Genomic DNA, 26,661 nt, shown 5'->3' on the forward strand with positions numbered 1-26,661 from the left:
TTACTGCTGAGCAGGGCTTACACACAGTCAAGGCCTTTTCTGCTTCTCACCCCACCCCACCAGCGAGTTGGGAGGAGACACAGCTAGGACAGCTGACCCCAACTGACCAAAGGGATATTCCATACCATATGACGTCATGCTCAGCGTATAAAGCTGAGGGAAGAAGGAGGAAGGGGGGGACGTTCGGAGTGATGGCGTTTGTCTTCCCAAGTCACCGTTATGCATGATGGAGCCCTGCTTTCCCGGAGATGGCTGAACACCTGCCTGCCGATGGGAAGCAGTGAACGAATTCCTTGTTTTGCTTTTCTTACGTGCACGGCTTTTGCTTTCCCTATTCAACTGTCTTTATTTCAACCCACGAGTTTTCTCACTTTTACCCTTCTGATTTTCTCCCCCATCCCACCAAGGGGGGAGTGAGTGAGTGGCTGTGTGGTGCTTAGTTGCTGGCTGGGGTTAAACCACGATAGTATACATAGCTCAATTAAGCCAGTAAAAGCATGATTTTGCCAACTAAGTGCTTAATTTAAAAAAAAAAAAACAAAAAACCAAACACTTAAAAACTCATTAAGAAAACCAAAACCAGCAATTATATTTTTATTTCTGTCATGTAGAAAAAAGAGGGGGAAAAAAATTAATAATTGGTAATATCACTGGTTGTTTTTTGGATGGCATTTTTTACAAGAAGATCGAGCTAGTAATCAATAAAGGAAACCTATTTCCCTGAGAGTCACTGCCCGAATTTTTCCCCTGAGCTATTTAAATACCAGAACTTTTGAACACTTATCCAAGAAGTGAAATCTGTAAGATTGCCTCACTCCAAATTAAAAAGGCTGTGCTGATACAATGCTGTTGATCAGAAAGGGAGTGAGTTTTAGTGTAACAAGATGTCACATTCACTCTAAAAGGATTAAAATCAGTTTGTATTCAAGTTTTTTCATACTTACTTTAATTATACGTTTGAAAAAAGCATTCATTTCTGACAACGCTGACGTATATCATCCTCAGTACATGTCAATTTTTATCTTACCTTGATTGTGCAGCCTGTTTTTTTTTTGGATGCTCCGAAATTCCAGTGAACCTTCATGAATTTTGATGGATTAGCCATGCTATTCTCCCTGTCCAGGCAAGTTTGAGATAAATGGCTGGACAGACTATGACCTTTGGGGAAATTACTCTCCTTGACTACAATGTATATTGATGGATTGTGTCAGTATTCATTTACATATTTGTCAGTTTCATTACCCAAATAATAAAAACCACACACTCCTGGCCCCATCAGAATGAAAAGAGGGTATCATAAGTTATTAAGAAAAGGTAATCACAAAGTTCACATTAAATCTGATCATAAAAAAACTTCATCATGTAATTTGAAGTAGTCTTAACATCATCCACATCAGTCAGGTGCAAAAGTATTGCTATTTATTTGGCCGTTTAAGAATTAGAATTATTTTGTCACAAGAAAGTAAATATTCTCCCTTCAGTGTTTCATTCTTCTAAAGTTGTAAGCAAATAAATGTTGATGGATCATATCCGATGGCAGCAAAACAGAGATTATTTATAATTTAAAACAGATTATGCAGAACTTTACAATTATCTCAGAATATACACATGCATTATCCATGTACACCTACTACTGACATATCTAAGCAACAAAATAAATGGGCTATCCTTTCATCTACTGAAAAGACAAGATCTCTCTGAGGTTCAAGAATTATCACGTAACTATAAGAAAACACTACTTTTTCATGAATGGTTCTTCAAAGGAAGTATCATTCAGGACATAAATTTCTTCAAAATAAGGTTAACAATAAAACTTTATCTCTATTTCTACATGATCTTACTAATTTAGATGAGGAGAAGGCTGCAGCATACTAGAATATACTACCCAATTACTCCAGAACAATTTCTATCCTTCTTTCCTTCTATTCTTTGAAATGTTGTTTTCATTTATTGGTTACTGGACTCTTTTCTGAAAACATTTTTAGGTCCAAATGCTGTACTTTCTAATAGTTTAAATTTTGAACTAAAATTATTTCAATAGATAATACAGATGCTGTATCTTTGAAAAGCAGTATCATATGTGCATTGTTGGAATTAGGCTGCAATTTATGAAACTCCTGGCCATTAGTTTTACAAGAAGGTATTAAAATAAAAAATAGCTTCACAGCCAGCATATGATCTCTGCTTATGAAATAGAAATATCATTTCCACTGTAGGAAAGTACATCTTTGTATTGCTTTCGTTTTATGGTTAGATTGCTACAGATTATACCTAGCCCCTGGCCCAAGGAACTGCTGGTGGATGGAGTGATCACTCCTGTTGGTTGCCTAGATCTCATGCGCATTATATTAACACACGGGCTTGAATCTATTCTGTTGGACTCAAATGGAAATGGAAAGGATCATACTTGAACTCGTTAGTGCCAAAGGCAAAACTGACCAGTAGAAGTCCAAGCTTATTTGCTTCTGCCCCTTTTTGCTATCCAAGTGGGAATAGTCTTATCTACCATGTGACTCTGGCAGACAGAAAGCCCTATCCAGTCATTAAGCAGTGACCTTTCTTCAGTAGGAATGCACTCAAGAAGGTGGGTTTTGCTTTCCTAAACTACATGCTTAGACAAAACTCTTTCAATGTGGTTACTACTTACTGTCTGCGACAGAGAATTAATTGCTTTTATAACACAATTACAACTAAGATCTGGTTTCAGGCTCACCGAGGTGAAACAGGGAGACAGACTGTATTCCCTACTCATAATCACTGCTTAACAGAACCTTTCTCTTCTCAAAGGTGCTGAACAGATCATAAAACCAAACTCTGATGTTATTCCAAGACGATCTCTTCCCTTGTACATACTGAAATAAGAAGAAACAGTTTAACCATCCCCACTGTTCCTGATATAGGATCTTCACTGCATAATTCTCTGAAAGACACTTCTCATAATTCTATAATTCTAGTTTAAGGCTAATCACCTCTTCTTAGTCCAATGTTAATTGGTCTAATCTTAGCTGCTTTAATGCTAGAGTGTCTCAGCAAACTGGCAGTATTTATTTATTGTTATTGACCACACGTAATAAAACCAGATGACTAAACAAGATGTTCTTCCTGGGATTTTGTAATACCCTTAGCTTATATTCTTTTTTGACTCATCATAATTTTTTTTTAAGTATTCACTAGTTTTCTCTCACAACTTTTATACTTCCTGAAGTTTCTTTGCATTGTCCAACTGTATTTGAAAAGACAGTCTTTATTCATGCTAATTTTGCTATCCTTCGTTTTAGGAAATGTATTAGAAAAGATGTAATTGTACTTTTTCAGTTATATCTGACTTAAACACCTGTATATCAACATATTAGGAGACAGAATAAAAGAAAACACAGGACAAGAGCGAACTACAGTTTCATAGACTGGAGTACGTTACAAAAACATCCTTAAGATTTTTATCGCTGAGAGTACATCAGGTTTCTCAAATACAACCAGAGTTACAAAACAATTCGGAACAAGAATTTCAAATAAAGATTATCTGCTACTGGAATCAGATTTTCACAGCACATCTATAATGAAGGCATCAAAGAGTAGGGCTTTTGAAACAGGCCCAGTCACTCCTGTTACTCCCATATTGGCTGTAAAATGCAGGTAGAGAATTTCATGGTGTAGCGTATTGAAATCTGAAGTTCCAGCTGTTTATTTTGGCTCTTGACCTGTAATTAAGGGCTAACCTTCCAAAAATTTAACAAGTCTTTTTAATAGAAATTCTACACCTAACCTCACAAGTATTTAGAAGGATTTATAGAAGCACCTTTCTCTATATATTCAAGCTTGGACCAGTTTCTTTCCTTCTACGGCTTGAAGAACTCAAATCTGCAACTTCCATTACCCAGAAGTATACTATAGTGTGTCTAGGCTACAGGCCATTCTAGACACAAGTATCATACATCCCTAACAGTGAAGATGCAGCAAAGAGTCTGAGTGTCACTGATTCTGGAAACAGAACAATGAAAAAAGAGGAGTGTGTATTTGTATCCTGCCGATTAGTGTGATAAGTGGCTGTCCTCGCTTCCACAATGTATAAGGTTTTTACATTAAACAGTGTTGACGTAGAACAAAGGCAATTCTTAGAGGGTCTGTGCTTTGCAGCAGAGTTATAGCTCCACAGTCCAAAAAGACTACTCTAGTAAGTAGCCCTTGTTCAGGCTCCAATAGTCAAGAAAAGAGTACAATTTTTATTCAGACATAAGTTTGTGCTTAATTCTTACTATTAGGTTCCTGCAGGCATCCCCCAACTCAGAGCATAATGGGTTGGTTCTTAGGAACTTTTTTCCAGGACACACATTTCTTCTTATCCACTTTGTAGACACTTAATTTTGGTCTTATACTCCCCTCTCTGGATGGCCACAATCCCAAGAAATGCTCCGCACCAAGAGGATGGTTCCAGCAGAGTTCAGCTATCAGTTTGATGCTAAAATAGGTGCTGACATTTAACGACAAGATTTAATACTCTGTGGATTGGGCTAAGCCTCCTGGGAAAATCTGACATTTTAAAATTCCTTAAGGGAAAGCAAACTCCTGAAAATCTGGTTTTGAATTCTGGACTGAGCTCATGAAGGAAACTTCAGCCTCTGTAAAGTTCCAATGTATTTGTAGTTATGTCACGGAATAAAATAAGACAAAACATGTCAATAATACCTTGTACAACTGTACACCAAATGAAGTTGTAAGTATGGTCTAAAAAATAAAATGAATAAATAAACATACATCTTAGCAGCTGTATTTCCCAGGTATTTCTGCAAGTTGTTTGCAAAACCAATTCATTCATTCATAGTACTTAAGCAGCTATTTCCATCTCTTGTTAAAAAGCACTTAAGCAGATACTTAAGTTCCACTGACTTTACCTCATATTCACTCATATGCAAATTGGATTATGTTAAATTTAAAAAAAAAAAAAGAAAAGAGTTATTACTACATTATTGTTAGTGGAAACTTAGTGTTTTAAGAGGCACACTCTGGGGAAAGGATTGTCTGATTTGACGTCTTTGTCAAAAGATCTGAAGACAGAAAAGAGCTAATACAGTGAGCTACAACAGACAAGATACTTTTAGAGTACCCAAAGGAACTATTCCTCTAGAATGCTAGTGTCTTGTTTAAAGAAAAACTCATCTTCCTTGCACAGCCACCAAATTCAGTACAGGTATGCCAAGAATAAAGATTGAATCTTCGTCAGATGAAGTATTTGTTAACCAATAACAAATGCCTACGGTAGTACTGATGGTAAAGAATGGATTAATAAAATTATACTCTGATAAATTCGGTAACTAAGTGTGTGAAGTATAGGATAGTGGGAAACATAAGGGAAAATTCAAATAATCCCAGGCATATTCCTACCTATTAGAGTAGCAAGCTTCAGATTTGTTTTTTCAGTTGTTGGATTTCAGTGGCTGAATATAAACATACGTGTTGACATTCTTTAAAAAATGCATGCATACATCCAATTATTAGATATCCCTCATAAGAAAACTTACATTTTCGAAATAAAAGCAATGGATATAAAATAAATTTTCCTGTCACTCAGTACAAAGCCACTGTTGGACAAACTGGAAACAATCATTTGACTTCTGCAATAAATATGCAGTGGCTTCTTCGTAGAGTCATGATCATCAACCACCAGAAAAAAGCAAAACCCAAAAAAGTCGTCTGTCATGGGCATCTTTGCTGAGAGTCTGTCACCAATGCAGCACTCAGCAACCAGCTAGCGATGCAGTCAAATTACAGACCTCAACGTAACCAAAGTAAGGCACTGTAAATGAAGGCACATAGGCAATGTCACTTCTTTCCAAGCCAGGTACGTCCCACTAACACAGGCACTCACATGCTTCAGTACAGAGTAGAAAACTGCCCAGTTGGTCACAACCAGTAGTTGAAATCCCAGCAAATCCCAAACACGTGCTAAATTCCAACTTCAGAAATCTAGCTTCAGCTTTGAAATATGCCCCAGACTTTGTCTACAGTGTCAGACAAATCACCAATTTCTGCAAATTAATGGTGAATTCAAGTGAGGAGATGAAGTAGTTGCTCAGCTATTGTAAGTACCATTTTTAACCCATGGTATTTCATTTTCTCCTATATAAAATGGGGATTAAACAATGCTTCCTCTCATTACTACCTTATCTTCTTTTGTTTAGTCAGACTGCTGTAATCAGAAGTAAAAAAAAAGTCTTACGTAAGATGTACAAACACCACCAATCTTCGGTTTCTATCATAAGATTTAAAATGATACATTATGTATGAACCTTTATGTTTATCCTGTGTTTTGATTGGATCAGATGGAGTTGACATGTATTTGCTTACTTCACTTGAATTGCAACTCTAGCTTGAAAAATGATTGAATGATTTTTTCCTTTTTCCCTGACAGTTGGCAGACAAATCTTGAGAGCAACTGAGTAAAACTTAGGTCTAAAAGAGAAACTCAGGAACTGTGTGGTTCTAAACAGCAATCTGGTTAAGAAACATTCCGATAGAAGCCAATGCTCACTTTTTTTAAAGAACATATAGTCTTGCTGCAATATCAAAAAGATTTAAGGAATGTAGAATGAATTCTCTCCTGACATTCAGAGAATTGAACAGTTAGGACTGTACAGAGACAATCCACTGGAATGGTTTCTACACAAATCATGGCTACGTTTTCTTGTTCATTCAGCTTCTCTTGTTTGCTGAAGCCAGTTTCCCGGTTATTTTGATATTTTCACAGTTGTCACGAGTTCTCTAAGCTGAAAACATTAAATTCCAGCCGCTCAAAAAGAAGCCCAGAAACAATCTTGGAATACTCGAGTCTTGATATTTTTCCACAACTTCACGAATAAATGGCACAGAGGAAAATGGAATTAGTTCTGTCCTATAATGCTTCTTCCCTTTTGAAGGAATTATTAGCAGGAAAGTCGTGGAAAATTTCAGGGGCAGTAGGGGAATGGGGTTGTTTTTAATACCTGACTGAACCAAGTGAAGCTGTGTTGGACAGTGCAGCTAGTTCATCAAATTTTTACCAGGGGTTCTGCAATTTCAACTTATTTTTATTACCTGGTCTTTATCCATCAGAGTTCAAGTATAAAGTGCAAGAGTTCTTGAGGCTACTTGCTTTTAGGAACAAAGAACTACTGAAAAATTCCAAGCATATCTACCGTAACTAGGCTAGAGTAGATAGAGAATATGCTGTCTGGCCAAACACAGTATGACTGTCTGTAAGAACACCTCATGTCTTTAGCAGCAAAGTCACCTCTTTCACATCTAATGCTGAGAAAATCCCCAGACAGGTTTTTATTCTTTGAATGCTGTTACTTCCCTGTTCACCAGAATTCATAGAGCATCCCCAAAGTTACTGTGCCAGTTTATATCACCAGATTTGCTCTTGTTTTTATTGCTGCTGACAATAGTATAAAATAAAATACACACTGTCAGAAGGGAGTTTTCAGCAGGTTTGTATTTACCCTCTGCTTTAACTGGATTATATGTTCTTTCATCCAAGAAGGCTAAAGGTAAAACAAAACCTCTCACTTGTGTGCTTAAGAAAATATGTGCTAAATCAAACCACTTCTGTGAAATGTGTCTGTGCTGCTTTGCAGAAAAATTCAGACAAGTTTGTTTTTGTGTGAATTCAGTCAGACTGTCACCACAGACAATATAGGTCTGCTTTGCACATCTCAAATACCATTAAACCATAAATACCAGTAAGATGCTCAGAACCAGTATATGAAAGGCTGATCAGTAAAGCAAAGCAAGTCCTCTACGTTATGGAGAGACTACCTGGCAATTGGTGCATTGTGCCGCACCTATGTTCTCAAATTTTGCTAACAAAATTTGACTTACTGCTACATCACCTTACGGCAGATGAGACCTGCTGAAACACCATGAATTGCTGCCAGTTGTGGGAGGACAAACGGAAAATTCAAGAGATGCACCAAATTCAAGAGATGCACCTGCAATTTCTCAGGCAAAAAACCCACACAGACGCTTTTATGTGTGACAGAGCATCCAAATGATACTGCAGACTATTCTGATGTCTTTAAAACAAGGTCAAACTCCGCGTCTAAAAATTCAGTATCAACAGCAGATTGTCTCAAATACGGATATTAATCAGGTCCCCCAGCTTGGTTCTCACTTCATACACTGAGGTTTGTGCTTCCGTTACATTAACTTCATTCAGCATCTGTCACCTGGTCCATATTCCTGTTTGTGGCTAGGGGCTTGGGCAATTTGTTTGCAAGTACCAAATCATAACATAATTTGTCTTTAAAAAGACATGAGAGTTCTGCTGGTCTGTGCAGAACTCATGCCTTTGGAGGTATGAAGATGAAGAGACTGAGAAAGTCTGGCATACGTGATTGAAGACAGGCATTTTAAAAATTACATCACAAAGAATACATCACTGAAGAAAGTTAACTGGAGAAATTACCTGTGAAAATTGACACTCCAAAGCGTCACATTGTGGTATACAGCAAAAATTTCCAGTTAGCATATCACACAGTGATGCGGGGGAAGGTTGCCTGGGCCTTGCAAGGATAAAGGGTTTGCTGGGCTTGGCTTGGATATGCAATATACTTGAGTGCATCAGACTTCTGCTTTCTGAATATTTCAGATTTGTTCTGCATGCACCATACAAGCACTTTGGCGCATGTGCTGTAACTCTGATTGAAGTAATATTCTGTCTCTGCTGTTTGGAAATCTGAAACAATTCTGCCAAATCCTAGAGGATTGGATAGAGGAAACTTTTAAATGAAAACAGAAGATACATCAATGGAAATCCAGATATACACCTGCCTTGATGCAGAGGCCACTGGGATGCCCAAGCACATTGCCACACAGCTTTTTCAAGAACATGATACCAAAAAGGGCATGTTGTAGTGGGAACAACACATGAACGTGACTGTACTTTGCTGAAATAGCTATGCCAGTAATAACAGGCTGGCAGAAATGTTTCTGGTAAAACGTTGCAACATAGATGTGCTGTACACGGTTTGTGAAAGCGTTTCCACTTGATATTACGAAGACTGCATCCCTGCCAAAACTACAACAGATGCTTCAGTGAAATGCAAAGAAATTTCAAGCTGGTTGACTACAATAAAATTTTGTTTTGATTTTAAACTCTGGCAGGAAACAGCATTATTATTATTCTTCACAGTACTATTCCACTGATTCACAATCCGCACTCTCAATCTTTGGGATTGTAAGGGTTTGCCACCTTCATATTAATTTAGCTACGTTGTATTATCTTATGTTTCATAAATTTAACATTCCAATAATTGATGGCAATCTCATATATCAATTATATATATACATAGTTACTTTTAGCTTTTTCAGGATAGAAAAAGAGGTCATTTGCAGATATCAGGCAGGAAGATGAAATAGAGTCTGCTACCCAAATATTTAGCAGAGGTAGCATGCACCAAACCACAGATTTTGATTTTTAGGGAGTTTACACAGAAAGAAATCACCAAAGTTATGGATATCACTCATTGCCAAGATGGTTGGGTATTCCCTATGCTTGTATTAGAGAATTAATGGGACTAGACAATGGGTAAATGGGAATGTGTATTCATCCCATGCTTCAAAAGAACAGAACAGTATGATCCTGTTAGAGAATTCCTCAAATCAACATTCCTGTGCTGTTCCTTATCTGTGGTCAAAATGTGAATTTAATTTACCAACAGTCCTGCAGTCCAGTACTTTTCATTCCATTTGTTTCAAGAAAAAAATCTGTCTGTCATCTTCTTGGAAGTGTTTATATTTTTTTAAAAAAATTGAAATACTACAGTATGTTACACAAAACCCCCTTATTTCCCCTACAAATGGAAACATCCCTCCCTATTGCTGTTTTATTTAATGTTTAGAAGTTAATTGAGTTAATTGCATTACAGTAGTTAGTTCTACTTTATGCAGCTCCATTATTGAAGTGTAGAATAATCAGGATCACTAGTAATTTTCTCAAGAGTTATCTGTCAGCACCCATAACTCATCATAAAACCATTTATGTCACTTCTGGCATACTTTTCAATACTTTGGTGCCTGTCAAAGTAAAAATCAATAAAAGATTATTATTATTCCATGGCTGATACTGGGTAAGAGGCTCCAGGGGCACGCTCTGTTGGGGGACTGCCATTAAAGCTTTTAGAACTGCATAATCCCAATCTTATTAGGCTACTCTAGTGAGCATACCTCATAACACAAAAGTATTTTCAAACTTGTTAGTAACTCCAATTGACTAATCACCATGAAACACTATGCTGAATAACACTGATGAAACTTACTGAAAAATAGCACATACTTTTCTGAGTATGCATTTGATAACAATGGAGTTTCACCTGACTACTTCTGGTCTGACGGGAAAATCCATTCTCTGCCACATAGGCACACACTTCTCCGTTTTAATACTTGATACATGTATTATAAAACACACTTGAAATTACAAGGTCTGCAAATCTCACTTAAGATACCACTAAATTTTGTACTGCAACACGCTGCTGTAATGAATGTCTTGGTTCTTCACCACTAGGAAGCCTACATGTTTCTCTTTCTTCTCTGCATCTTTCAGATCAGCCTGGGCCTTGCAGCAATCTACCCTAAATCCACCTTTAAAGTGCCAAGATCTAAGATAAATTGATCTGACAAGTGTTCTGACAAATTAGATCTTCTAAGCACTCAGATTACAGATCTATCTCCTTAATAGCTCCACACTTCTCATTCATTTTACCTGCTACATTTAGCAATCTCCTCCTTTTCAAAGTGTTCATGAAATTAAGGTAGCTACTGTCTTCAGAGAGCGTAAGCCACAATTAGCTGATTATTCGTTCTTACGCCGAACCTCACATAAAAATTTAGGTTGAAATTCTTCCATTGCTACTTAGTATCAAGCCATTCACATAGAAAAAAACTCATTAAAGCCCTATTCCCTCAGAGAGATGAAGGGCCGCAAATAATTTTCTACCAAAAGCAGCATAAGCTTTTCCACCAGCTTCAGCGGCCATACAAGCAAAGCACACTGCGAGTGATATGCAATGGTAAATGAGTTTCGTCAAATTGAACACTAAGCATGCCTCTGCTACCAAGATTGAAAGATACTCATTCTTTGTGTCCTCCTTGACCTGCGTCCCACAATATTTGAGCGCTGGGCTGAACAATGGCAGGCTCATTGTTGGAAAATATGAAGTGATGCACACGGGAGAAAACAACCTATGAGTATAAGCAATCAGGACGTATGAATTAGCCTGCATCACTGAAGACAGAAATATTCAAGTCATCATGAATAGTTAATGGATAACAGCAGTCTAAAAGACCAACAGAATGTTGAAGACTATTGAGGAAGGGTTAGAGAAGAAAATATCATAGAGAGTCTATACATCCACAGTGATTCAACATATTGAATATGGTACACAGTTCTAATTACCTTAAAGCAAAAGAGATGCCATAGAACTGCGTAAGTACAGAGGTAACATATTATTAGGCAGGAATGACTTACCTATGAGGACAGCTCAAACTGGTTACTATGCTTGGACACAACACAGTATCGAAAAGCAAATAGAGCAAGTTTGTTTATTATTTCTAATACCAAAGGCAGAAAAACCCTAGTGAGATAAACAGGCAGCAAGTTTAAAGTAAGGGGCGGGGGCTGAAATTAAATTGTGGGAAATGTTGCTATGGGATGTTATGGAAGTCAGAATGCAAATGAATTCAAAAAGGGCATAGATAACTACATGTATAACAGAGTTGGAAACTGGTGTAGAGATGTGATTATGAGCCTAAGAAGTATTGCACTGCCAACTGACAGTAAGTAGGAAAGTATACCAGAGGAAGTATTGTGCTATGATTCCCTGGTTTTACATATTTATTCCCCAAGAATCTACTACTTGTTAGTACCAGTGGTAGACTTTTGTACCAAATGGAATTTTGTTCTCACCTACCGAGGCTATTCCTACTCTGGAGGCTATGTGTCAACCAAGAAGTAACACAATTTTTTTCTGAAATCAATCAGCTTGGATAAATTGGTTTGTCCATATCTAATACGCTTGAATATACAAAAAAGAGCCAAACCAGGTTAAACTCTCCTTCACTATAAAATGATCAATACACAAGAAATTTGGAAATAGATATTACTTCTTAACTCTTGCTTTTTTCAGATATTTCAATTTTTTCTCTAGATATCTCAACTCTGTAACACCTTCACTGCCAGGTCTGAATGAATAAACCTCGATTCAGTAAAGTAAATATTCCTTTTACAATAATCACCATCTAGCCTTCTTGCATTGAATTCAACATTTTCTCAGTTTCCAAACCTCAATTTGATATGATAAAGTAAGTATAGCTTCAAGAAATAGATACCAACTGTGTCTCAAAAATACCAATTACTGTGTATGTTCCAATAGATGCGGAGTCATTCAGATCAGGCCTCAGCTGGTTGCTAAAGGAACTGAGACTGTAATTTTAAACACAAAGTCTCTCATATAAGCAGCTGTAAAATACATGCTTCTACATATGGAAAATAGATTTTCAGTGGTATGAAACTTAACAATTTTTTGCCTTTTTAAGCAGATTTTTGTTTGGCCATTAAGATTTGCCAACAGAAACAAAATACAAGGAGAATGAAAGCAAAAATTATTGTTAAAAAAGAATTATTCATCGAACATAGATATTTTAGTCTAATTAGCAGTCATTGAAATAGAAGTAATTACATTAATATATGAACACAGTGTATTATTTCCTGGGTGTAGGCCTTAGCTTGTACCAGGCCTCTAAAGATCACAAAATCTTTAGTTCAGATATGGCAGAATGATGCTTACCTTCAGACAACAATAAGCTACCAACTATGGACCTACAATATTTTGGATTTATTTTCCAAGACTGGTATCTCCAAAACCTCACAGGTCTCTCCTCAACTTGAACTTCCTACAATTTGAACTCCTATAATCTAATATAATGGAAAACTTGATAAATTGATTTTCATAGTCTTCAAAGCCATTATAGCTGGTTAACAGTGTTTTGTACTACTCCAGTTCTGTAAACAAGGATTTGAATATTTGATATTTGGAAAAATAGTGGTAAAATAACCAGATATGTATCCAAATAAAGCAGGTTGGAATATGGCATTTTTTCGTGTGAAAAATTTTAAAATTAATAAAAATACGTTTGGTCTCAAATAAGAATAGGAAGTTACAGTTTCAAATATTTTAATAAACCATTTCTGAGGAAAAAAGCCAATTAAAATTATTAAATTTTGAATTTATTATATTTGAATATTTAATTTCTTTTAACATAAAAACCAGTTTTGTGTGAAAAGTCTTTTGAAATTAGAAGTTAAAATTTCTGAAGCAGTTACGATACCTGTTTTACTTGCAATTGCAATGAAGCATACACAGTCAGTTGGCATGTACCTGTTGAGGAGCATTAACTTCCAACTGAGGAGTGTAAATTCTAACTACAAGCTAACTTCTCACTATGGATTTTTTTGCAAATATGAGTAATTTATTATAAAGCTAAAGATTTCTAATCTTTTGAAGGCATAACTCGGCCTCATCTGTTCACAGTACCACAATGAAAACATGAAAATTTCAGATTAAGGAATGGCATTAAAAATGCTTAGTTAACTAAATAAATTTATAGCATTTCCTTTAAATCCCATATCCACGTAATACTTTAACTTTAAAGACTTCAGTAAGAAACTAAGTCTTGATCACTCAAACTGTAAGCTTTCCGAGGTGTTCAGAGAATTGCATCAGAATTTCTGTAGTCTCATGAATACAACTTGCTTTTGCAACTTAGAAATCCAAATAAAAACTGTTTTTCCTTTTAGCTTGCTTATAAAAGTCAACAAAACTCTTGTTTTCAAAGATACAAGATGAAATGGTATTTCAGGATGTATAACATTTCTGTATTTTTATCCACTTCTCTCTTTCACTCAAATAAAAAAGTATCTTTTTTTTTTTAACTATACTAACTCAAAGACAACCAGCAGGCATATACAGCAACTGATAAATGCAAAAAATATTTTTAATAATCCACTTTTTACTACAACCAAAAAATGTCGAAACAGCAAGCATCATGTTATCATTCATGTGCACAGTATAACGCATAGAATTCCACTAGCACTCATATATTGACCACGGATAACTGATCAACAATGGAATGGTGTAGAATAGGTATTGTTTAAAAGATTTGTATCTCCATGTGACTCGAATTTCCTTTTTTTTAGTAATTATAGATGTTTTCATTAAAGCTAAACTGATATGTGTTTTTTCTTTTCAAAGAAATAAAACTTCATTAAGCTTTTTCCGCCTTAAAGGGCTCACATTGAGAATCGATATGTGTGCAGTACAGACAGGACATATTTAGAGTTTCGATAATGGAGATAGGAAAAAACACCAGCAAGAACAAAGCCCCAGCAACCTTCCAGGTTGCTCAAAGCATGGAAACCAGTGCCAGTTTAAAAAAGAAAATTTCTAAAATACGATGACTCTTTAGAATTCAGATGTCATATGCAGCAGCACGTTTGTGCTAACATGCAGCCACAAGAACCAAATGAAGGGCAGAAAGAAGATCTTACGAAGGAAAAGGTGATATGACATCACCTCAGGTATGAAGCTGGATAAATGTTACCGCATAAAGCCAGATTAAGGCCTTATATAAAATACTGCATACATTTCTGGACATTCACCCAAAGAAAATGCTTTCAAATTGCAGCAGATAAACTCTAGGATAAAGGTAGGGACAAAGGAAGTTTGCAGGAGAAGGGAAGACAATGGCTGGCTTAGATACTCTGAGAAAAAGGTGGAGGCGGGGAGTGGAGGAAATCGAGAGGTAACACCACCGTTATCTAACTATGAAGAAGAGTAAACAATAGATGAAATTTAGAAAATTTTTGCTCTTCAAGCTATTCAGAAACTACTTTAAGATCAGTTAAGCTAAGCTAAAAATGACAAAATCACCAGCTGAGGATCTCACTCCACTGCTGCATATATTATTCATCTTTATAAAAGCATCCTGGGCTACAGTCTGAAAAGCAAAATGGAAATGTAGTTGTATACTAGTAAAATCTTTATCCAGTTTTATCACAGAAAATTGTAATGCTCAATGAACCTACTTAAAATAATTTATAGTGATTTAAACAGTATCAAAATGCTTCAAGTCAACTATCTAATAAATATTTTTCTGTGTTAGTCATCATTATCAAGCAAATACTAAAATACAGATTATTCAGATTACACATGGCCCATCACACACTAATTAGTAAATCATAAATTAATTATGCAGTAAATAACCACATACCTACTTCCCTCAGTCTTTGGGAAGAAATTTGGTAAATCTTTTCAGTCGCTTTGGCATCAAGGATGGCTTAAAAACCATCAATTCCATTAAAAGGGCTTCAGAGAAGACTCTTGTCTTGTGATTGTTCTTTAACTGTCAGACTCTGCCAAGCTTCAAAGCCATGTCTAGGAATATGGGCTTCTTTTTTTTTAAAAAAAAAACCAAACCCAAGCAAACAAACAAACGAAAAAAACCCTAAAAACCCCAAGATCAGTCACTGTCTATATTGCCAAAGATGCTGATCCGCCTATGTGCTAAATCTGCACATTGCTGATCTTTGTCAATTTATTTTTGTTGTTGTCAGAAGAAATGTTTCAACAGCAGCTGCTTTTCCAAAAGGAGTAGCTCCGAAGAAGCGAAGAAATCTGTTTGTGAGGTCTACATAGCTCTGGTTTATAAGAAATCTAATTATAAGATTGTACGAATCCATTAAGTTGGACTCATTTGTAGTCATGTCTCTCTGTAGAAATAGGGCTTGCTGAGTGAACAGAGTGAAGAAAGAGCACTTTAGAGCAAGCAGTGATTTTGATTGTATTAATAAATAACATGGAGGGAGTACTATATTGGAGCAACAAGAGGGGAGACAGAACACATTAACTTTGGGAGCGTCCCCTCTGTAGAGCACTCTCCAGAATCATGGGATGGCCACCCCTGCCACCCATGTGAGCACACTTTGACAGCTTGTAAAACCAAGTATCTGTGTATGTGAAGGTGCCCTCAGAGAGCCCTCTTCACTGACAAAATTGACAGCGACAAACTTGCTACTTCCTGCCATCTAGAGGGGCTCAATGCTCTACTCTCATGCCAATAAGTTTAATGTGAACCATGCAAAATACAATTGTATCACATAAAATTAAGCATTTGCACAGGAAAGTGTTTTATCACACAAATTGACCAATATAAAAGTAAAGAATATTCCAAAGGTGAATCTCAATGAAAATAACTCCACAACTTTTAACTACATTCAAAGTATTCACAGGAAAAAATAGATTATCTTTCAGAATTATTAACAAATTCAAATTTGGCCATGTAAAGGAAAATATGTGTAAATGAGATCTCCATTTCTGTTACCTTTGCAATGGTCTCGTGCAGGCTGAAGGAGGGATCCAGCTCTTCAGTTTTTGTTGTATGTACAGGAAAAAGGGCTTCAGAGAGAAAGCTAGAATTCTGTGAGAAAGAAACAAGAAGCTTTTTAGGGTTCCACGTTGATTTCCTCCTTCAAATGCTTATTGGATTTTGTTCAGAGATTGATAAACCCTTCAAATTGTTCTTAAGTTTTGCTGATTATTAGAACTTATTTTACTGATCTAACTAACTGATTCCAAGTCCCTGAAAGAGGCAAAAAACTCTAAGTCTTATGACTTTATTTCTGGAATGGTAGTTGTCTTTGCAATTAAGCTTCCCAAAGCAGCTAAAAATTTTGCCTAGAGGGAGAAAAAATATCTGCACAGATTTCATTCTGAGCTAGGCAGCAATCAGACATTTTATTAAATATGTTATGATTTAGTCTTCAGAAGAAATGTAAACACAATAATCAAAGAATATACTTTTATCTTCTGCAACCATCCTACTTCTGTATACAGTAAATACCATCTCACAATATGGGGCTTTGGTCAATTCCCTACAATTATATCCTTTAGGTTGACCACTCTTTTTAACACCAGGCAATCTTAATATATTATTTGTAGAAGATATTCACCTCTTCTTGTACTGTAAGAAAGCAAGCAGTTAGGTTGCATCTTTGCTGTCACAAGGAAACAAAAAAATGATTCCCAGGTATGGACTGAAAAAAAGCAAAACCAAACCAAACCAAACCCCAGGTCTCAAAGATGCACACATGCTTAAAACAGGAATTATTTTAAACCTATGTGCCTGAACCTGGTATAATAATCCAGAAACTAAACTGAAAAGAAAAATCTTTCTCTACATCACTATAACTCCTGAGACATACATCCTAAAATTATCCTTGCTTTTGTGGAGTGCCTCTAGTTTTGCTCTTCAGGCATGACCTGAACTGCCCCTCTCGGAAAAGCTAGGAAGCTAGTGCCTATCTAATACCCACCTGGTATAAAAATAGGTGTAGAGGTGCACCTTGATGGACTGAGATGCTCGATTTGGTAAACCTACTTTGAATACACTTACAGTTCAGTACAAAAGTACAGAAACTATGGCCAAAGTTATTTCAGAGATCAGCAGGAGGATGTGACAGTGCATGAATATCATGCCTTTCTAAAATGTACTAGCTACGAGCAGTTCTTTTAAACATTCTCTTCAAAGTGAACTTGATGCACAAATAACCACAGATGCATCCACTGCATTTATCTACGTCCTGAAGAGGAACAAAACTTCACACCTGAAGCCCTTTGCCAAACTCTGGTTACCTCTAGGCAACTAAGTTCAACAGCATAATATTTTGTATCTCCTTTTGGAAGGCCTAAATCTTTCCTTGTCCATGAATCTTATTCCGGGTTTTAATTTTGGAGGCCAGCACCTAAATATATTATTGCGTTTAGCTAGAATATCCTAAGGTCCTTTATTGTATTTCGTATTTAATGTACAATATACTGTGTGCCACGTAGAATCACATACAGGCGTACCAGAGGGATCGACTGGGGACTGCAGAAGGACTAGCCTCTTACTAACGTACTTCCTTGTAGCATGTCTTTTCATCTGAGTGCTGGGAAACTAGTCTTGTCCTTTGTTTGACAGCCCTGGCAGAATCTCTAGGGAAGTATCCAGTTTCAGATTAAGTTAGGCCAGTCCTAGAACTAACATTTTGCATGCGTCTTTTAATGCCACTGTTTTTTTTCTGGAGAGGGGCAGTAATAAGAATATAAGAAAATATATCCATTAAGAAAGATTAAGCAGAGGAGAAGTGTGAGTCATGAAATGAATATATTTTGCCAGATTCATAATCATAACATTTTATATATGCTAGTTCTGGAGCTTTACATAGGACCCAATAAGACAGTACCCCAATTCTGAGTGCAATTTTTACGTTCTATGTATTTACATATAAAATAATACTAGCAGCAATAAGAAGCTGACAATATCCCTGGCTCAGAAATGCCTAAATCATCTTGAGATTATAATGCAATTACACCTCTATGAAAAGAATTTTGAAAAATGTCTATAGTCTTTTGAGATTGAATTCCAAATAAAATTCACAGAATCCCATGGTCCTGTATTTAAGATGAATAATTTTTCTGGTTTAGATTATTTCCCAGACTGTGAGGCAATATTGACAACGTTCTGGAAGCATTTCCTTTTCAAATACCAGCTTCCTATGTGTATTAGACTAGTATTTCTTCAGTTTCCTCCTCTTGATATATACTGATCTTCAACAGCTTCTGTCCTTGTACTCCAAAAAAAGACTCATACTCTCTACTTACAAGAAGTGAAGCCCCTTTTTAGGGGCATTAAACCTGGTAATGATGGTCAACACATTCTACAACAGCCATAAAGTTATTTGCATTCAGAGATTGCATGCTGAGCAGTGAACAAATAAAGCTTTAGTTAAAAAATATTAAAACTGATCTGAGCTTTAACAGGATTGATTTGTAAGGTTTTCACTTGCTAAAAAACACTCTGTAGGGTTTGTTGTTTTAAACATCAGGAAGTGAGCAAATGAGAGAGACAAACAATTTAGATGCTTTGTTCTGGCTTTACAATCTCTTTTTATGTGACTGAGCTTTGCTCTTTCGCATGCTGGGTTCTAAGCCATACAAAGACGGAAGAAAAACAGTATTTTAGCTAAAAGAGCTGTTAACTTCAATTCAAGCAAAAGAAGTTAAAAAGAAGTAGAGAAAAAACCCTACCCTCTTCCTCGAAAAAACCAATATAAGTCAGGTACCCCTGGGGGGTAAAGCAGTAGTATCTGATATATGCCTGCTGAATCGGAATTATGTTTGTACTATACAATGCAGTACATCGCATGGATCCAAGAGCTAGTTCTTAATTGGGCACAGCACTGTTAGCTCTCTTCCCGGACAAGTGTGGGACACAAATGCATTATAAACATACCAGTCATGTGATATGCCAATATGCTCTGCTCAAAACTACTCAACTTGGGCGTAGTTCCCTACAGATGCTCAGTCCATCACCTGAGCTAGTACGTTCACAGCTAACTTAGGCCTCTTTGAAGAGTGTGACATGTCTCATAGACATGTTCAAGAAAACTCAGTGAAAGGTATGTCTCAAAAAGGTATGCTACATTGCTGGTAATTTTGCTTGTTTATTTTTTCTACAAATCAATGCCTCTATGATCAATATTCTATCAGTATTTCCATATATTTCTAGAAGATTATTTCTGGTAGTAAGCTCCCACCACTTTATTGGGGGAAAAAAAAAAAAAATATTAGCACCAACTCATACAAATTTTTGTGTTCAGTGATGCATCTGTGTGTTGTATAATTTGTCACAGAAGTATCAGAATAATAAATGAAGTCATTCTTCCCTTCAGAAAACAAACTTTTTTTTTTTAGAACTCAGGGAGAAGATGCACAAAGTCATTTATTATAAAGATAAAATACATACTTCAAGATTAATTTATTACATCTATTAATCTTTGTTTTAAGTTTGCGCAATAGTTTACAGAGCCATGTCATTTGACTGGGGGGAGGTTGAGGAACACTGTCATTCTGCTACGATGGTACTAATGCTGTTCATCATCATTCTCATAATTGCAATCAATAACTTAGAAAGAATTACATTATTTATATTCATTCTTGAGTACCTTACTGAGAGTCAGTGAAGGGAATGATTACTGAATCAAATTTGCTACACAAGATCAGATTATCACTCCATTTAGATAAATATTCTTTCTCTGGAATCTAAAACTTGATGGATCAGGTGCCTGTACAGCAGGGAAACACCACTTAACCGGCTTTTATCCCGCCCTACTCTAGACACATATCTGAGAAGCATGCGTTAGGATTCTAGTAGTCCTACACTCATCTTACATTCAACGGTGAGAGATACAAACACTGAAAGTATACATTCATACCTATTCTCTTAATTTAGCTGCCTTCATGGAGCAGAAGGTCTTGCTCCTCTCACACAACTTAAACAGAAAGAATACTAGGTCATAAGGGTTTGAATTATACAAGTAAGTGGTGTAACTGAACCCCAAGTCAGCTAGAGCTCTGATGTGGATCAGTCCTGGTATCTTCCTGGAGGCAAACACCTGAAAAGACAAACCCTATTTTTCTTGAAAACTAGGTTTTATGAGAACAGAACCCAGGATAACAGCCTTTGTTAAAAAGCAAAAATACAACAAAACAAAAACCACTTTGTAAATAACTTTTGCCTGTTGTTTCTTTGCACAAGGAGTCATTATCTTTAGGTTCTTCCTCAGCCCAGCAACCCTTCAGTGACTTTCCACTTTGCACAACCTCTGCTAGGATCCCCAGGAAAAGAGTTTTTTTTTTCCTACCCGTCTTGTGGTCAGACTACAAATATGCTCCCTGCTCTTCTCATCAGTCCCTTCTGTATTGAAAGGTTTGGGCATCTTTTTAATTTTTATAACTGTCCTCTCTCACAGCAGCCCAGTTGCTCTCTCTTTTGTTTGCCACATTTATGCTCTGGAAAACCAGATTAGTATGTTCCTTCTCTGAAAGCCACTGAGCAATCAACCCTCCTTCCAAAGGCTTCCAACCTAGTCAAGACCACAGCAGCTGGGCAAGGTAAACAGGTAGTCTTTGCTACTGCCCCAGCTGCTGCCTTTTAAAGGAACACAACCTAAGTAAGCAATGATCAGCAAATAAATCAAAACACATGTTGTCATCACAAGTGGCAAGTCATTTTGCTCACGATGGAATCAAGACCCTGCTTGCTATGATCTTGAAAAGGAGTAATACAGAATCAGTGCTTTAAGCAGGCTTGAGTATTTTTGCACAATTAAGCTTTCTGCCCAGAAAACAAAGCCTTTCCTATGGAGCGCACATGAAATAAAACAAATTACGACAATTTTATATATTTGTACATATTTATAAATAACATTTATTATTTTTTGTGTGTGCATTATTCTGTGTGTGTGTACAGACAGATAATACTTGCAAATAACCCAAGATTACTATCTGAAATACTTTGCTGACATCTGAAATATCTTGCTCTGGACTTATAAAGTGAAATGTTTAAAACAGTTGTTGTTCCTTTTTTTTAAAGACACCTCCATAAAGAACTACTAGAAAGACAAACATATTCTGTTTCTCTACGTTTTATTGTCTTTCAAGCACTATGCTCATCAGAGAAAGCTGCATGAACTTTCCAAATAACAGAAGCCCACTCTTCATCCCAAGGAGCACACGGCAGAGATAGGAGTCTAAATGATGTTTCAAGAGTACCTCTTAGCATTTAACAGCAAGAGCAACACTTTCCAACAGTGAGAAACGGAATCTGACTCCTCATTCATTCTTTCAGCAAGCTCACAATAACAAGTGACTGTTGGGGTTCTTTTTAACAGCAATTTGCTAAGCAAATTTCTAGTAAATACACACTAAGAAAAGACATGCTAATCCAAAGAGCACTAAAACCAACTATATTATTCCTTTATGTTTTTCACCCACAGTAGGAGTTACAGCTACAGTTGCTGCCCTCGTACTCTCCCACAGTCACTTCCTAAACAAAATTCATCTGCCTTCACTTCTAGTCAGGCACTAGTATCACCCTCACTTTGTACAGTGGGCAGAGTGTTCTGTGTATTGTGCAGCTGAATGCTCTCAAGATGATATCAATTTATGGAAAAACTTTTTCAAGGTCAGACCACTGTGAGACACCCTAAAATTTAGGAGGCCCAACTTCCAGTCATGCCTTTGAAACTTTTCTCCTCACTATTCATTGCCTTTTGTAAATTGTTCTTTAGGTACATAGTTATCCAAATGGATTAAGAACATTTGCTCTTCTGATAATGAAGCTATGTTTTTATCATACAATCTCCACAATCTAGAAAGGACCACAGCAATAATTCTTGAATTCCCAATGTAATGACTTGGTTTCTCTGAGCTCTTCAGAATAGAAATGAACAAGCATAACACGTATTTGGAAGTGGGCTTCCAAAACACCCCTTTGTGACATCTTCCTTTTGGAATGATCAGTTAACTTGATCTTTTCAATACTCATTTAATGAAGCATTCTGTGAAATTAGAAAGACATTGATGTTCCACTTTTCAAATAATGGGTCACTTCTGATTAAACTTTGATTGAACATTCAACTTTCAATCTTAAAACAAATTGCCTCCTTTTCTTTTTAATTTGAACCCAATTTCCTGCTGCCCTCGGGTCTCGTGACAGTAATTAATTGATTTATTAATCAATTAAATGGGGATCGATAATGCAGGAAAAAACCCCTTAAAACCCCAAACCTAGCTTATTCTTGCTTATTTATTATGGACACATGCACTAAAATTCACTTTTGATTTACTAGACTCATTTTTCTAACTTATCTTATCCTTCCTCAACTAATTAAGTGAACAGAATACTTCACATTCTAAAGGTACTAAGTTTGCCATCCCTGTGTACCGTCTTATAGCGTACCTTCAATTTATATGCCAACTTTCAACCAATGCATTTTAAATCATGAATAAAACCCCACAGCACTTCTGGTGATTTAATGTGAAACAGACTAAATACCAAGACATACTTCAGAGATCTATTTTGCTGTCATTAAAAAAAAAAAAAAAAAATCAAATTTTACTTCCCACTGTCTTAGAACTGGAAATAGTTCTGTGGTACATACAACAGATAATTTTCTTTACTAGGCCAGGACAATGCTGCATCCACAACAGTGTCCTGTTTTCTTGACTATTACTTTAGACACAGTTAAATTACCAGTTAGGAAACTCAACTTATGTAACTAATAATTCCCTAATATGCTCTCATTCCATACCTGAACAGATTTTTCTTGCCTGCTGAATATTCCCCAGCATTTATAAGAAAACATCTCTCTGTCCTTAACCTGGTGAATAATACACAAATACCTCCAGAATGGAGTTTTTTGGGGTTTTGGTTTTTTTTTTTTTTTTTGAAAGTAACATGCAGTGGAGGTTTCTCCACTCAGCAATAATGCTCAATCTGGAAAAACACAGTCTTTAGACTAAAGTTCTTTGAACAGTTTGACTTCACCCTTGTTAATATTTGTCTATATTGTCCGTATTTGCGCCAGCTTTGCCCTTCAGCACTTCACAATATTTGTGCCACCAATTTTGTACTGCACAAAAGTAAAAAACTCTTAGGAAGGTAAAACCGAGAGCAAGCAGCGAGAACGAAAGTCCTGAAATTTGTACAGGTAGGCCAAACAGTATAAACATGCTAATCTAACACTGCTAAAGTCTGCAAAGCAAATACACAAAAGAAGGATGAAAGCCAAGAGAAAGCTGTTTATTTTCTTCACATAAACCAAACAATAATGTCTAGTAGAGGAGAATTTAGGGGTATAAAGCCTCAGCTGCATCAGGACTGAGACTACAATCTGTTACCCGTCCACACACATATATATACATATATGCTGTGTCTGTTCTATGAGCTATTAACCTGCTTCACTCTTTCTGCCATTTTGTAATACAACAGCATGAAGAGTAGAATTGCAGCAGCCTGAGGGACACACACAAACATGCAGTGTCTGGTCACTAAAACACAAAGCATGTAGTCAGTGCTTACCTTCAGAATCAACCTGGGAAACAAGTTTAGTTGGGAGGTTGAATTCACCTGCTAAGCACACGCTATGAAGTTATGCTAGTGCCCAAAACTATTACCCAGAAATCCAGAGGCTTACAATCGCATGAGGACTTGTCTGCATCTGTATTCAAAACCATTGCCAAAAATTTGTCATAGCATGAAGGAGAAAGCCCCGTCAGAAGAAAAGATAAAGAGCGAGCAGTGAGCAGAACAAAATACCTCTGATATCTGCACTGCAGGCTCTCACTAATTCCTTCTTCCATTTTACCCTAAGTCAAGCAATTGGCATACGGTGTCTTGGCAGCAAATACACAATTGCATTCCTTTGTGAAACAGGTGGTTCACCTCAGCTAGGCTAAAAGACCATCTCTTCTCCATTTTCCTTTTTTTCCCTGGCAGGTTGTAAGAGATTGAACCAGAGGTTTGACTGGAAGAAGGATCAAAAAAAGAGTAATGGAAAAGGGTATCTCATAGATTAAAATATGGCTTATCATCGGCTATGTGGAATACTTTTAGTTTGGGAGGGTGCTGCAAACTGTAGAAGATTTTTAAATAGATTTACTGAAAAAGTGGATTATCTAGCCTAGAACATACAGAAGCCAGGGTGTGATTCTCTAACGTGTGGGTTAAACTGAATCAATGGAATAACACCAGACATTAATGTATGGCATATAGGATTTCTCACTAACAAAGGCCCATAAAACTGCAAATATATCGCAGAAGAGAATGCATGACTCTCCATCTCACTAGTAGGCTGACTTTTCTCTTTCTAGCAAATCATAGAATTATAGAATAGTTTGAGTTGGAAGGGACCTTTAAAGGTCATCTAGTCCAACCTCCGCTCCCCTTCAACTAGATCAGGCTGCCGAGAGCCCCGTTCAACCTGCCCTTGAATGTTTCCAGGGGTGAGGCATCTACCACCTCTCTGGGCAACCTCTTCCAGCGTTTCACAAATGCTCTTGACATCTAATTAAATTTTCCTCCCTAAAATCCACAGAGGATTATAAAGTGACATAAAAGTTGGTTTTCACTGGTTACTACTTAAATGAAACTAAAGACATAAAATGTGTATGCTTTTAAATTATTTTTAGAAAGCAAAGTTTTGCAGTTGCCACAGCCTAACGTGTCAAAAATCTCATTCAAAGTGAGAATGACCCTACTTTGTGAAAACGGGCATGTCAGAAGGAGTTTCTGACAAGAGGCTTTTCTTTGGTATTTTCAGCATTTCAGTTTACTGAAGAAACTTTTAGAAAAGAAGCAAAACCAAATCTATTTTCTGTTTTAATGTTCTGGTAAAGATGCACACTGACCTTGTGATATCACCAGATGCCGGACAAAATAAGCCAAATCAGACTACACAGAAAACAGAAGAGGCATAATTGGAATCACTGCTGCACAATTTATTTTATTATTCAACTCAACTGTAGCCAGAAAAACTCAAGCCAACAGTCATCAGACAGGAAAAGAATATAGGCACTTTTCTCTCATTCTCTTTCGATTTAACTTTTTCTTCCTTGCATTAGTAAGTGAATTGAAATAATCAGTGTAAAGCTATAAATTCACAGACTGCAGCACAAAGAAAGCAACTTTTAAGATATCAGGATTCTTGCATAACTTTATTCCTCTCTAGGGTTTTCTCCTGACGCTTTTAAACTGAAGGCAGAATCAGTAGTTTAAGTAGGAGGAAGCAGCCCAAGCCAGAAATCTGGAACCTCATGGAGGATCTTCCCAACGTTTCAGAAGGTCAGAAACAGGAGGCTCAGTTCAGATTCACTACATGTAAGACAGAACACCTTTTCTTGGATGTGTGGTGTGAAGGATGCAAGAATATTTTGTAACGTTTTATGATCAATTGTGAGCATTCAAATTATGCGGAAAACATGCAGTGCCAGTAAGATCATCCTAACAAGGTCCTGCTATAAGCTATGAATCCCAGTGACAATATCTTTCATAATCACAAATATTATAAAGCACAATGCTTTTATTTCCTGATTCGATGCTTCCTATTTCCAGTTTTATTTTTAGTACTTTAAAAAGCTACTTAAGTTATTACGCTCAATGAAGAAATCTGATTTTATCTATTGGACAGATACTGCATAGGTGGGAGGCTCGCTATTTTACAGTAAGAATCAGAATTGGCTTTTGCCAAGAACAACAATGATGTCTTCAAAGACAGTATTTATTTATCAAAAGCCTTATTAAACAGTTCTTTAATGGCCATGATAAGATACATCAAACATTGCAAATTTTATTTGAGAGAATGTATCATTGACCGAAATCCCAGCTGTTTGAAAGTCCAGTGATCCTGATTTTTTTTTCAAAGTATTAAAAGACAAAGCTGAGTGCCACATTACTAATACCGGCTGACACAAAACAAGTTCTGATACTCATTCCAGACACTCTGCCAGAAGATTTTTAGTTGGCCTGTTGAATTTAGCCACTCAGAATAACAATAGTAAAATGTTATCTTGAACGCAACACACCATTTACTTCTGCAGGGAGGACAGATAATTCAGTGCCTCCTATCCTTAGATAATACCGGTTTTCAGTAACTAGATCCTTCAGTAGGCTATCAAACAGAAGCAATAATTGGTGTCTAAGCAAATTTCTCACATTTTCTCATGTTCTATTGACCCTGTAAACTTCCAG

The 26,661-nt window shown here is 36.6% G+C and overlaps 1 protein-coding gene across 1 annotated transcript in view; it reads right to left on the reverse strand.

The window, feature by feature from the left end:
- The window catches only part of NAALADL2 (N-acetylated alpha-linked acidic dipeptidase like 2), a 296,669-nt gene that overhangs the window by 64,873 nt on the left and 205,135 nt on the right, over window positions 1–26,661 (reverse strand). Inside the window, exon 11 of the mRNA XM_075157700.1 lies at window positions 16,411–16,506. Coding sequence (XP_075013801.1) covers window positions 16,411–16,506 — 96 coding nt within the window. The remainder of the gene's footprint in view (window positions 1–16,410; window positions 16,507–26,661) is intronic.

Source organism: Calonectris borealis, chromosome 9, assembly GCF_964195595.1.
Source record: "Calonectris borealis chromosome 9, bCalBor7.hap1.2, whole genome shotgun sequence".
Classification (NCBI taxonomy): Eukaryota; Metazoa; Chordata; class Aves; order Procellariiformes; family Procellariidae; genus Calonectris; species Calonectris borealis.